This window comes from Diachasma alloeum, unplaced genomic scaffold (assembly GCF_001412515.2).
Source record: "Diachasma alloeum isolate Michigan unplaced genomic scaffold, Dall2.0 Dall_scaffold_00316, whole genome shotgun sequence".
NCBI classification, from domain to species: Eukaryota; Metazoa; Arthropoda; class Insecta; order Hymenoptera; family Braconidae; genus Diachasma; species Diachasma alloeum.
This window is the reverse complement of record NW_021680455.1, coordinates 612,835-628,028: the sequence shown is the minus strand read 5'-3', so window position 1 is coordinate 628,028 and position 15,194 is coordinate 612,835. Positions and strand designations below refer to the sequence as shown.

At 38.0% G+C, this 15,194-nt stretch overlaps 1 protein-coding gene across 1 annotated transcript in view; it reads right to left on the bottom strand.

Annotated features, from left to right (window-relative positions):
* LOC107040100 (MOXD1 homolog 2) overlaps nucleotides 1-15,194 on the bottom strand; it is a 168,002-nt gene that overhangs the window by 6,715 nt on the left and 146,093 nt on the right. The window contains exons 4-6 of the mRNA XM_015260047.2: nucleotides 4,639-4,833; nucleotides 1,241-1,327; nucleotides 422-604 (exon numbers count right to left, since the gene is read on the bottom strand). Coding sequence (XP_015115533.1) covers nucleotides 422-604; nucleotides 1,241-1,327; nucleotides 4,639-4,833 — 465 coding nt within the window. The remainder of the gene's footprint in view (nucleotides 1-421; nucleotides 605-1,240; nucleotides 1,328-4,638; nucleotides 4,834-15,194) is intronic.

Sequence of the window (15,194 nt, the reverse complement as noted above, 5' to 3'; positions counted from 1 at the left end):
GGGGGGGCTAACGGTAACGGCGATCGAACGTGCTTCGGTCTCAAGAACCTGATGACGTACAGATGAGGGGGTGAGGGAGAGGAGTTGGATGGCGAGAGGCTGAGTGTATTGGTGACAAAAGCCATGGGTTGCTCTCGCAGGCATCTCCACCAGCGGGAGAGCTCACGTTTCTGACGACAGAGCAATTGCGGTGGCTTTTGCGGTCGTTGAAGGCTTTCATTGGTATGCATTAAACGATCCACAGGATTATTACCGAGTACGTTATACCGTCAAAATCGATTGGAGAGAGGTTCTATTTGTTTTTGGATGGTGGTGTTCTTTGGAGATTCACTATTCATTATGGTTGGTTCAAATGATCGTTGAGGTGGGAGGTAGAGAGTTATGGAGATGACAATTTTGGGCGGCTTGGTTGGTAATTTACCTCAGATCCTAGGTTCCAGGTCGCCGCTATCGAAGTGCACAGGAGTGATGGATGGTCCGGCTGATAGCATACTGTGCCATTTGCGCTAGCTGCTGTCTCCAAGTCTGATTCCTTTCCACGGCACTCGTAGAGGGTCATGTGATGCAGGTACTGCTGATTACCTGGCTGAATAACTGGCTCGTACTGAAATGCATTCGTAATGAAAAAATATAAATCATTTGTCGGATAGTTTGCTATTCTATTCAGTAACTGGCTATAAAGCTATCTGTAAAACAATTTCGAGTTGATTTGATTGCGTCGTCTATCGACGAATCTTGAATGCAATGTGGATCATTCAGGCAGTATATACTGCGTTCTTTTTTCTTCTTTGCTTTCTTTTTCATCAATAAAATTTTATGATTACCCTCCTCCAACTACCCTCCCACCTGCTGTATATAACATTTTCCCTTGCGTTCTCGCATACACTACAACAGGATATCTTAGACCAATTCTCTTTTCTCTTTCATTCGTCCGACAGCCATAGAAACACGATGCAATGGCATTCTGCATTACGGTCACGTACAATTGAGTTCGCGATCCGGGTAGTTGCCGACTTTGGTAACGTAGCAAACTGAAACTATACTAGAGAGTACCAAAACCCTTTCTCCTTTGGTCGGAAGCCCCGTCTGTACTTTTCTTAGAAAGGATCTTTTCAACTTCGACGCCCCATATCGCGACAAAACTCTCAAGACTTCTGGTGACGCAACCCTGGTGAAAAGTTGTGATAAATTTTTATAAAAAGCCTGGTTATGAGAATTCATATTTGAATTATGGTTTTACCTTTATGACGTGGTGTTTACGATTCAGACGCGGCATTTCTACGACTCTGCACCATAAGAGGGTGTCCTGCTCCATCGGTAATTTCACCTGAAACACAAATTTTATGGAAATGTATTAGTTATTGCGGGGGGAATACATAAATAGTTGAAGAAATAAATGCTGAAATGCAATATTTTGTTATTATGGTTTAATGAGTTTCGGAAGTCTGCAATCCAATGAATTACAACTTTTGGCTGAAATCATAAGGAACTTCACAATTCAAAATTCAAAATTTCTAGGAAAAATCTATGGAAACTGCAAATTTCAGGTCAATTATTCCTGAAAATTAATAGATATCGGAAAAATGCAGGTAAATACATCCTAGAATATATGAAACATTCTATTAAAACAAAAGTTTGAGGATGTGATTAGTTACTGCGGAGGGGAAGAGACGAATAGTTTGGGAAATAAATGTTGAAACGCAACATTTTGTTATTATGGTTCAATGAGATACGGAAGTCATTGCAGTAATCGTGAGAATACTGAATAATTTGTGTGCAATCCAATGAATCGAATAAAAGAACAGGAAAGAGAGGGATAGGAGAGAGGAAAAGATGAATAAGTTGTTAGACGTATTTTGTTCCATCATTGGTGGCTATTCTCGTACAAATATCAATGGAGAGGATCGGTTTACCATCGTACCCGCCAGTGATACCAGTCGCTCAACGAGATGCTCACAGCACCGGAAAACCAAATATCGATGCGAGGGATTCAATTATCGGTGGCACTCATTTCTCTTTTCCAGTCTGTCTCACCTTCCATTGCATTCAGATTGAAAGGAGGAAGAAAAAAAAAAGCAACACTGTGCATTTCGTAATTAGAGCATCAAGTCTTCCCATCCGTATCTTCGTACATCGTGAAATGCTTCATGCAACAACTTGATCAGTCAGATAATGCGAAAAATGATTCAATAACGCTACGATGAAGTTATTTCCATCGTAAAACACTAGCATCGCCCTCAACATTAGCAATTGCCCTCGGGGTTATGAATTTTGTTCTCAAGTTTGAAGGGAGGGCCAAGATTAATATTGCCGTAATTCTTTTGTTAACTCTTGGAAGCTTCGAAAAGTTGAACTAGAAACTACCCGAAATTCAGCCACTCATTGTTCGTTAGAATCTTCCCACTGAATTTCTACTTCTGCATGAATGAATAAATTTACAGTTGACTTAATAATCACGTGATTTTTCTTCCGTACAATTTAAGAACGAAATTTTAGAATATTTTCACGTCAAAGTGGTCCTAACATTCTTCTGATATCAATGCAATAATAGCGGTGAAACTTTACTCCTCAGTAAAGTATAACCACACAATTAATAAAAATATCCGTTTTTCGGGTCCAGTTTTTTTCCTCAAATTTATTCGCAATAATTTTTCAAATAATCTTCCGGGACTTTCTAAGATATGAATGATCACCTGATTACCGTAAAATTCAAGCACGAAACTTCAGAATATTTTCTCTTGAAAAGTTTTTCCAAATTCTTCTGCAATCAACACAACAATGGCGCACAAACCTTTCTCCATAAATCAACGAAATGAAACTGAAAAACCCAGAATGGCGAAAAATACATTTCACGAAAAGTTTTTAGTTCCCAAATTTCTTTGCAATAATTAGTCTAACAATTCACGGAAACTTTCTAGAATAATGGCAGTAGAATCATATTAACCCTCTATTGCCGCTCTAATTGTCCCCACTTCGCCGTTTATCGGCAAGCGCGCGTGGTCCCTTCTTCGGCGCCTCGTGGCGTCTTGTGCCGGAATTCTTTTGCTAACTCTTAGAAGCTTCGAAAAGTTGAACTATCAACTACCCGAAATTCATGGAAACAACTTATTGATCCTCAGAATCTTTCCACTAAATTTCCGTTTTTGCATGAATGAATAAATTTCCACTTGATTCAATGATCACCTGATTTTTCCCCGTAAAATTCAAGCACGAGACTTCAGAATATCTTCCCCTCAGAGTTTTTCCAAATTCTTTTGCAATCAACACAACAATGGCGCCTAAACTTTTCCCCATAAATCAAGGGAATGAAGCACTGAACAACCGAGAGTTGAGAAAAATACATTTCAAGAAAAGTTTTTTGTCCCCAAATTTCTTTGCTATAATTTTCCAAACAATTCACCGAAACTTTCTAGAATAATGCCAGTACAATCAGGTGACTAGTTCGTAAACTCTATCACAATGTAATCCACTATTTCAAGATTTATGATCATAATAATGTAGCAGCACGTGACGGTGAAGCGATTCGTTGAATCAGAATGAACAAACAACAATTATACAGTCCCCGGATGTTCGTGATGGTAAATCCTGCTGTTTCATTTATTGAACTCTCGTAAATTTTTTAATACCCACGTAGTATTGATTAATCGTTACCAATAAACAGAGAAATTCCAGGACTGGAGAACTGATAGAGAACCGAACGGGTGATTCAACTCCGACGTTTAAACATTTTTACGTAATTCAATTTCTATCGTTATTACCGATTTCCCGTTGAGATCAGACTGGAGCTGTGGAGAGCAGGGTTGTGCTGAATCGCCACCGCCACAATGCCTCTCGTAAAAGCGATATTACCCGAAGAGAAAAATCAAGAAATAGAGATAAAGAAAATGCCGAAGTACTCCCTTTTCCTTTATATATTTTTTTCTCACCCATTCTCTACCCTTTCAATATCCTCGTTTTTCTCCCCACTGTTATTGCGTGTTACCCGCAGTAGCGGAATGAGGCGCGTGCGGAGGCACGGTTACGTAGCACGTGATACGAGTGTTAAAGTGTATTTGCCCTCTTGCGAAAAGAGAGAAAAGATATGGGGGAGAAATATTTTTATGGAATGCAGCGTAACACACCCAGCATTATTCATTATTTCGATCGATGTGCAATGCACTGGGTATTGGCTTCCGCCGGACAGAAAAATAAACTACACTGTTGAAAAAATTTGAATGAATTTTCGGAAAAAAAATCTTGAATTAATTTTAAGGAACAAAAGTCAATGGAATTCCATGTTTCTCTGACAATTCAGATAAAGTCCAGAATTTATATGATTTTTTAAGTAAAAATGAATATTCACTGCCGAATCCCTTGAAAATTTAAAGAAATCTTCAGTTTGAGGAAAGATTTTTCTGAATTTTTCTAGTTTTTCATTAATTTTCCCGAAATAATTAAACTGAAATTTACAGTTCCCACGGATTTTTCCATGAAACTATGAATTGTCACTGACTAAATTCCTAGAAATTTCTGTGGAAATGTTACTTTCCAGAAATTTCCATGACTTTTATCGGAAATTTAAGTAAAAAAATCAGGAAGATTTGGAGTGAAAGAAAGTTTGAAACCAACAAATGGAAAAGTGTAATGAATTATATTTACCTGTTGATTTAACACGTCCCATGTTTTCATCGCCGATGGCACCTCTTGATTTCGTGAAGTGCGCTTTGGTGGTGAGTCCCTCTGAACGAGGTACAGCGGACGGGAGCCACGGACAGCCCCATGAGGTGGCAAAACACCGGCTGCCGACACTGGCTCCTCCACGTGGTACTGCCAGACGACCTGCATCGTGTCATTCTGGAAGAATAAGAGGAGTCCAAAATTAAATGATCTGAGTTGTTACTTGGCACAGATTAATTCAAAGTAATTCATGTGAGGGTGCGCAGGTAAATGGCGGATAAATATACACTGGGGTGGGGAAATCAATATCAAGATGTCTTTGTCGTGAATATTTGATTAAGCGCATACGCATTGTTGTGGGGGAGAATAATTACTCATTCCGGACGGGTTTCGGAGAATATTGATTGACATGGACGACACAAGTATGTAAAAATGTAATTAAAAAACTTCGCGCATTCGCTCGACAATTCTATGGGATTTCTATTCAACTCTCTATTAATTTTTGGCTGATTCTATTGAAATGTTCAATAGAATTTACTCAACTCGAATTTTCTAAGTTTTTTTGTTTGATTTTGTTGATGAAAAGAAAAGAAAAGTAGAATGGAAAAAATTTAGAAAATTTGAGCCGAGGAAATTCTATAGAAAATATCAATACAATAATCGAATTCTATTGACTTTTTCTATAGAATATTTTCTATTGAACATTTCACTAGAATCGTCGAAAAACTAATAAACAGTTCAATAGAAAGTCAAGTCCAGTTCAATAGAAATTTCTCAAATCAAAACACTCAATCATCACGAAATTAGTTGAATTGAGACGTGATGGCAGGGATATTTGACTAGTATTTTTCAGGAGAGTAACATTTAATTCGATATAAGAGAAAAAAAAAAAAAATTTCAGATTTCATTGAAAATTCAAAAAATTGACAAATTTTTAGCTAAAAACTTTCAACGGGAATTTCAGAAAAAAAATGAAATTTCAAATTCCATAGAAAATTTAATAAAAACTAAAATGTTTGAGTAGCAGCAATTCCCAGCTCACTCAAATTATCAATCAAAGCCTGAATATTCAGTACTAAAAACCACCAAATTTCCAATTAATTGAAAATTCAAGAACAAATTTACCTGAATTTTCCCGACTTCTATTAATTGTCACCGAAGACTTGATCTCAAATTGACACGTTCCATTGCTTTTCCATGAAATTTTGTATTTTCAATGACAAAATTCCTCAAAATTTCATTGAAAAAATACCATTAAAAAATGTCCAACAAGAATCCCGTAAATTTCATCCAAAAATGGTCATAATAACCGAATGAAAAACCCATCTGCCTTTCCCTAATAAACAACCTTCGCCCCCAAAGATGAATCTCCCCCGAGATTGCATAATAAAACGTCTACCATCCATACCATATCCCCCGATATTAGAGTGTCTATCTTCAGTACACGTAAAGGGTAAATAAAACCCGTTGAAATCTACGGGTTTCCGGAAATTGGCAAACAGGAGGGTTGGATGGAAAGAAGCGAGAATCTGGAAATCTCATCGTAGGTTACCCCCTGTGCACCACGGTATGTGAACAAGTTTATATATATTTGGCATTATTCCAATATCTGGGAGATACTGCATAAGTCATGTGTATAAAGAGAGTACGGTGTATGGGCCCCTCGGGCGCAATCGTGATGCGGTACAGTAAAATCCTCCTCCCCCTCCCAAGTTTGTATTATTGATCCAACAAGTCATGGATGAATAAGAGATACGGAAGTGCTCGGTTATACGGAGTACAATTAATACTGGAATAACGAATGTGTGTGTTTTAGTTGCGTGTCTGGTGAAGTGGACACTGGACTGGTGGGGGTTATGATGGAGGTCTTGGGTTCAGTGTGAACCACCTGGATCATTCCCAAGGGCTGCTCGATCCCCCTTCACAGGGTTTTTTTTTTTCATCAGGGTCAGGAGGAACGTCCGCTAATGAAGGATAACACAGATGAAAGAGACTGGAGATTATTCACCGTACACTGGCCCAATACCGGCCATTTCCCACGACCAACTGTTATTTCTGAATATCGAGCGCATTGACGACATTCGTCCCCCGGACATTCTAATATCCGGGTCAGTCCTGTGACTCCTCATTACACGCATTCAACGATCCATGATGATGATGACCCAGGGGCTAAAGACGAACTCATTGAATTGGAAGACAATGCCATTCTGATTGTACCTCGGGATTGGACAACGAAAATAGATACGAGGGGAAGGGAACGGAGGATCAATTCCAGGGAGACATGACTCGTGGTATATCGTTACCATGTACATGAGCTTTTGAATCACTCGTAATTTTAAAGCAATGTCAGGGGTTCTGGGGTAGATTGTGGGGACTAGAGACACGTGGAGGTCTTCGTCGTTTTCCAACACTGTAATTTACAACCCCCAGCGTCTTTACATGCGCGGGGGTGAATAAGAGTGGAGAGGGCAAACGAGGGGCGGATAAACGCATTCAAGCATAACCTCGTTTGTTACAAGTTCATACCAATCATGTATGTGTCATCGGCGGGGTCGTTACTTGGTTATGAATACGTTAGTCTGAATTGCTGGGAATTTATGTGAAATTGGTAATTGACGTTTCTCTCAGGTACGAGAATCTACGGTGATACGGAAAAAAACTAGTGCTTGAAGTTAAGATGCTTTGAGTTCCTAAATTTGAGTCGTTTTTAGTGACACTGAGACATGTATTCTCGATATTCCAGTTTTCTGACTCATTTTTTTCCAAATACTTCATTCAATTCATCTCAATCTTTGACCATGTCTCATGATAAGAGAAAATCATGCAACGAAGATTTTTCGTGTGATCGAAGATACTGATGAAAAGTATTTTTACTTGGAATAGTATTTAATATTTTCACGCCCTTCTGATCTTGCAATGATACTGCTTAAATAAATTTATCTCCCATCCTCATGACCCTTTCGACACATTCAATAAATTCAGAACTCCAATAAATTCCAAGAAAATATATAAATTACGAAAACGTCTTATGATTTCATGCCTTCATCGGACTAACGTCTTGTCGTAGTGCTGCCGTCATAAATGATCAGTGACTGAATAGTCAAGTATTTTGAATTGACAAAAAATGTTTTGGACATCAAGCGTCTTGTTGTCGGGCTGAAAAAGGTCTCATTCTAAGCCATTCTTGACCTTCAGTCATCACAAAGTTGGCCCATAAGACAAGTTTTTGTATGCAATGTTCTAAAGACAGTAGTTTCTACAGTACATGCCAATCAATTCGGTGAAAAAGAATAGCCTCTCATTCATGAAACGCTCTTTATGAATGACTCGACGAACGGTTATTAATGATGCCATCTAATCTCACCTGTTAAGTAACGAAAAGAATATACGAAGCCTCCATTACCATCAGTGCCTCCTACTAAAAGCTATATGAGGTAAAAGCGCGGGTTGAACGCTAACGATGCGATAATTCGTGGTCCGAATGGGAATCACGAGAGAGGCTCTCTAGTTGGTGGCGTGCACGATAACGGGTGGAAGTGTCCTGTTACCTGTCGACGAGATGATCGAGGGAACGGTTTTCGGGGTAGAGAGGTTACACTTTTGAATAAATGTTCCAGGTCGAGCATTCGGGTCATTCGCGCGGCTATCCTAGCAGACCACTCCATCGATTTAGTCGCAAACGAGGTGGCCGGAAGGTATTTAAAACTCACTGGTAATTGACGAGGTGATGCCTACACTTCACTTTTTTCCATTCATCAATGAATATACAAAGGGAATGTCCAAATTAATCGATAAATGCACTAGTGTCTGAAATGAAGAAACAATTCTGGCCTTTTCAAAGACGGTTGTATCTCTGAATTGATTATCATAAATTACTAGCTATTGAATAGTCTTCAAATGTATTTAATTGAGAAAGAAAAATCGTCTCAAATTAGGTGACTTGTGTTTCAAGACATTACGAAAAAATCTTGTCCATCAAACTTTTTGTTTTAGACGGAAAAAACGTCTCACTTTCACGTCTAATGTCTCAAATTAACTCATCTTGAAGCCGAATGAGTGACGAATGAATGATGATCCACTTCATCAAAATGACTTCGTGATGATGTACAGGTGTGAAATACCCAGAACGAACTCAGAATTAAACAATTTCCACGAGGCGATGTAGACGTTAAAACTGCAGACCGCTCCATCGATTTCGTTGCAAATAAGGTAGCCGTCACTGTTAATTGAGGGGGCGATCTCTACACATCACTTTTTTCCATTCACAATGAATATATAAAGAAACGTCCAAATTTAACAATGAATACACTAGAAAAACTGGCGTCTGAAATTAAGCCCTTTGTCGCCTCTTTTAAGACGTTTGTGTCACCAAATTTATCCTCATAAATGACTAGTTACTGAAGTCTTTAAATGTCTTGAATTAAAAAAAAATGTCTCAAATTAGATGACTTGTATTTCAAGACATTACGAAAAAATCTTGTCCATCAAACTTTTTGTTTTAGACGGACAAAACGTCTCACTTTCACGTCTAATGTCTCAAATTAACTCATCTTGAAGCCGAAGGAGTGACGAATGAATGATGATTCACTTCATCAAAATGATTTCGTGATGATGTACAGGTGTGAAATACCCAGAACGCACTCTGCCTCATCACCTCCATTCCGAGTGTCACGACCAGAATTAAACAATTTCCACGCGGGAATGTAAACGTTAAAATTGGCTTGATAATTGCGCTAGAAGTTGGCCGAATGTAATGAGAAACGAGAGATAGCCTGTCAGCATATACCGCTTCTTTAATTGCTTCTTAAAAGCAAAAACTTGGTATGCCCTTTCTCCCCCAGCCCTTACCATCCGACCCATCTCACTTACTTTCACGCTACTTTGAGCTACCATTCTCAGCGAGAAAATGCCCAGTAAACGCTTGCTTGTCTCATGCACAACTACTTTCACATTCTACTTAGGAATGTTCAATATTAGTTTTCTCTATCGAATTACGGTGGAACTAGGGGGTCTAGTCTGTCCCTCTTACTCGTTGCTGTTACCCCGGTGGATCCTCCTCCGTTTCACCGAGTCCCCAGTGGCTGTCGTGTGTGAGCTCCCGCTGGTGTTATAGCGATTTCCATCGCTGCTTGGGTAACCAGCCTCTTCCGTTTACTCAACTCTCGTTCCTCTCACTACGTTTTACCGACGTTTTCCTTTCATCTTTTCTTCAGTAATTAACAATGCTTCTGGAACTAATGCCACTTCCGTCGGTTTTTCTTCTCGTGGAGGTTTTATTTCTACAGCAGTGTCCTCCGGACGTCTTGCAGCAGGCGCTTTTGCAAATAGAGTAGAAATCTTGAACCAGTTTTCCCGGATTTTGTCCCTTGTTTTTATTAATGTTTTATGATGTTTCCTTCGGTTTTTGTTTTGCATTTAGTTGAGTAAGGCTGAGTGGTAGTCAGGAAGTCGTAAAGTTCGTCCTGATTGCTGTAAACTTTTTGTCCTTGTTAGGTAGAGATTCCTGTGGATTTTACTGCTGTTCTACTGGGGATAAGAACACTTCTGGATTCTTGGATGATTCATTAGGATGATTCATAGAATGATTCGGTTATTGTTGAGGTTTGCTATCTTAAATCAAATGACTGTTGAATGTGACACTAAATGAGCATTCGTCATTAGTCGATATCATGAGTTGTCACAGTGAAACTAGCAGTTAATTCAGAACACTTGACTTCCTGAAATTCTTCATTCATTTTGACCTCGAAATTCTTAAAAGAAGAGTATCGAGGCTTTCAAGTATTCTGGAAGTTTATCCTTCGGAAAAAGTTTTCGCTGAAATTTCAAGAAATTTTGTCATTGAAAATTGACAATTTGAAGTAATAGAAATTACGAAAATCCAGGTAAATTAATTTTTAGATTTTTAATTAATTATAAATTTTAGTCTTCTTGCTGCTAACAAATTTGGAGTTTTATTGAAATTTTAGTAAAATTATAAAAAAATTCATAATTTTCCCCTCTGAATAAAATTTAATGTCGCTCTCCCAAAAATTACTACTAGTTCACAGGATTTTGTTTGTTTTAATTTTAATTATCTCGCAATATCTTTACTTCAAAGACGATTTCGGAAAGTTGAAAGTGAAATTTGCTTGTCTATTCATCAATTAAACCACTCTCACCCTCCATCGAAAAAAATTGTTCAACAAGAAAAAGCTGAAAGCCCACCGAGAGCCGTAATTTTTCGCGACACATTGGCAAATACGATCAGAGCCCCCTGTCCTTCGCCCCCAACAAACAACTTTATCCCCCCCTAAAATGCAATTATTTCACCAGTCGACAACAATTATCCGACATTTGCATGGGTATAGGCCAATATCAGCACGAGGTCGATGGGTCTCCAGTGTGCTGACCTAAATCTCCTCACGATCGAAACAATTCCAGAAAAAGAGTGAATTTCACGTACCCCAGAACCCTTGGCACAACTGGCAAACAGAATTGGAAACGAAATGTCTCCCAATATCTTTATTTCAAACGAAATTTTCTCTTCTCCCATTTTAAGAAAATAACAACAGCACCAGTATCCAGTGGCGAAACAGAACAGATAGACTCTTTTTCTCTCTCATTCTCCATTTCTCTACCTGGAATACTCCATTTCACCGATTTTGTCACGATTTAATTTCCTGAATTTCGTTATCCGACTGAAATTCCACCGTGGAGACATTTCCATCTGATACACATTGGAAATGCTATTAGTTGGTTTAACATGATACCAGTCTGGGGGATTTCAAGTGACTGCCACTGGAATCACGGAGTCTCCCGTTTTATTCGATTTCTTCCTATTTACTTCTATATTTCCTCATTCTTTTTTTTTTCCCTCCAACTTCTCGAATGGTATTCACGATCGTCGAGACCACCAGTGTGGCTTCTTGCCGTCAGTCGTCTCCTTCCTTCATCATTGGCAATCGGAGAAATAAAAAGTAGAGATATTTCTCATAACCAGATGCTGGAGAACTGTGAATACCTCAATGTCTGTCAATACGATATCCTACAGAGAGAAAAAAGCTTCTGGTTTCCAGCACCACAGTAATGAAATAAAGAACTCGAGGCTTTTTCTCTTTAGTTCATGTTTTCACGGAGAGAAATATTCAATAAAAATTACGTATCTTTTCCGGAATTCCAGAGCGACATGTGGTTGTAGGAAATTTTACGGAACTGTCACGGAATTTTTCCAGAGCGTTCCGTAATTTTTATCTGAATCTCCTGTGAAAAATTACGATACCGTCACTTAAATTTTCTCAGTCGATTCCGTAATCGGTGAACGAACTTCGAGTTCCATAATTTTTACTGAAAATCTCTCTCCGCGTTCCTTTCGGAAAAAAATGCATGGGAAATATAGCGAACGAATGGAGAAAGCAAGGACGTTTTCATGAGTAACAATTAATAGTTTTCGTCTCAATTATCTACGTCAAATCCCGAAAAATTTTGTAATATTCAATTTTCACTGAAATTTTAAAAAATCTTGTCATTGAAAAATCTAATGCGATTCATATTCCATTGAAAAGTCAATCAAGTTGTGACGTTTACGCTTCACAGCCTCTGAAAACTTATGAATTTCCGTGATTTCTAACTAAAACTGGAAATTTCATAACCATCTATCCCCTAAATCGGATTCAATGTGACTCTTATGAGAGTAACTATCATATTTATTTTTTATTTATTTTTAACGTGATTTGCCGCGAGGGGTTTGCGACTGGCCATCGCTTGAAGGCCTTCAGCCTGGTATTTACAGAGATATTTAGTTGAATGTTATGATAATGTACCATGTACAGGGGAGATCAAAACACAAAAAGAGGTAAATAGAGATTTCTTGTACATTGGAAAGCATCTGGGATGCGAGTGAAACAATTTGAAGGGTTTGGTGAGAATGAAGAACGAAAGTAGAGAACTATTGTTGTTTATGTAACTGCCCTATTTTCTATGAAATTTCGCGAAAATTCCAAGAGTGTATATAGAATTATGAGATTATCATTTCACATTTTTGACGTTAGGGACAAGAGAATCTGCCTGGAATATAGTGGAAATGATGATCGATTATTTCACTTTGAAAAAATAATATTAACATCCAAACACAAAATTTATGGTACGAATAAAAAATGTGCGACTCAATATTCCGAATTAAGTTTTAATTTTTGATTTGGTGCTAAAATTACGAGATGACAATATTCTAAACACGGAATTATATTGTCGAGATGAACATGAGAGTAATTGAATTACCATGTGAACTAACTAAAAATTGATAATCGCGTGGGCACGCACTTTCGCCAGAGTATCAACAAATATTGAATCCCAGAAATTGAATTCAGTAGCGATGTGGTAAAACGGTACAAGTTAATTTTGACTATTGACCAGTTTTCAATTAGTATCTCAGAATCTAAGGGAGATAACAAAATTTTTGTTATAATCTTGTTTGAAACGCAACTAAATTTCCAGAACATTCTGGTCGACCATCGGCCTACTTCGAAAATCTCCGGGACCCTTCGAGTCATCAGCCATAAGTCACCGAAACACGCGCGAATCAGTTTAGGCTTAGCCTCTCGCCGTACAAGTCTATCTCGGGCAAATCACCTGTACAAGTTTTATATCGCACTTCACCGAGTATAGCAGCTCTTTGAACCTCACCTAGCTCACTAGTAATCAAGTACATCACCGCTCTTTGTAAGATCACCGTTTTGTTCAGTACATCACCTCTGTTGATTAAATCCAGTCTAAATTCAGTGACTCAACGAATTTACAGTGAAAGACAATCATCAATTTAATTAGACATTCAACTGTTGAAAACCAGAGAGTGTAAATTAATTGACAAGTGGTTCGATCCCACAGAAATATAGTGTGATTATTTTAATCCGGCTACAGTAATTTTCCCAACAACTCCCTCCACATTCTCATCCCACATCCACCCTAAATCTAGTCATTCACCAAACAAATCTTTTTTGTAGGGCCGATTGAGAGTTACAACAAAAGTCATTACGAAAATTTCGCTATCTTCCTTAGATTCGGAAATATTCCTCAAAAACTCAACTGGGAGATAAGTCGACTTAAACCGTTTTACCACTTCGCTACTGAATTGTAACTATGATTAAAATCTTATTCAGTGAGCACAGGAATTAAAGTATGAAGAATTTTGCTTTCTGCAATGAGAATCATTATAAACATTGAATTGAAAAAAGGAATATCGAATATCGAACGATTGGTGCGCTAGGTGAAAAAAAAAGTGAACAATTGATATTAAACTTCACTTCATTCCCTTAAACTATTCGGAATTCTCGACCAATGCAAGCCCATTACACCCCCAATACCCGGAATTCGGTAATGACAGCGACACTGCGGTAAAATCCAATTAGACCCCTCGCCTCATTGAAAGTGAGTCCTCATGTTGGATACATGTGAACGAACTCCACGACTCCATCAAATTAATTCGCCGGATTACAACTTGAATATCACCATGCAATCCTGGAATCTACCAATAACACGGGGTTGAGAGTGTCTGTACAAACGCGGTTGAGGTTTCTCGGGAAAAGTGGATATTGGATTTTTAGATGTCTTCGGAGACGATGCAATTTGTACATTCGGGATGTGTGAGGGATAACGGAGTGACGACAGATCAAATATTTAATTTCATTCGCCAGATGGGGGACATAACTCGTATCATTTCACTCCTGCGACGATCGGGGTTTCATTTGACGAGCTTCCAGGTAAATTCTTTGGGGGGTTGAGTACATTTTTGATTGCATTTTGCATCGAGGATGAAAGAATTAATGAAAGCACTATAATGTATTTCGGTGCAAGTAGTCGTTTCAGTTTTCATGTGAAAATTCAATTATTAATCATTATTCTTCACAAGAAAGTGATGAGAATATCTTAATATTCTACATGAACTGTAAATAAAACATTTAAGTTAATAAAACAGTGTCTTAAGTATTTTAATTATTAAAAATTTTGCTTCATGTCAACCAAAAAATCTCTTAATTCATTTTTATTCATGTAAAACTTCATCTTTCAAATTTTTTTCTTTTTTCTATCCATCTTTTTTCGTAAATCTGCCACTACATTTCCGATCTGTTAACCAATGCTTATATACAACTCTGTGAGCTGTGTGAACTTGGAGTCGAAGTTTGATAAATCGATTTTTTTAAGGCTCTATCTCTCATAGTTTCCGAGATAATCGCGAAAAACGAAATCGCCAGAAAAAAATAATTTAATTCATCTGGTATAGGGTGTAGGACGTGGAAAAACGTAATTCTGAGCCGTCCATCTGCCTATAGGGAACCCAAATTTCCTCAGGAATCGAATGGAATAGGTTTTAAGGCTCTATCTCTTATAGTTTCCGAGATAATCGCGAAAAACGAAATCGCCAGAAAAAAATAATTTAATTTATCTTGTATAGGGTGTAGAACGTCGAAAAACGTAATTCTGAGCCGTCCATTTTTCTATAGGGAACCCAAAATTGGTTTTAAGGTTCTATCTCTCATAGTTTCCGAGATAATCGCGAAAAACGAAAT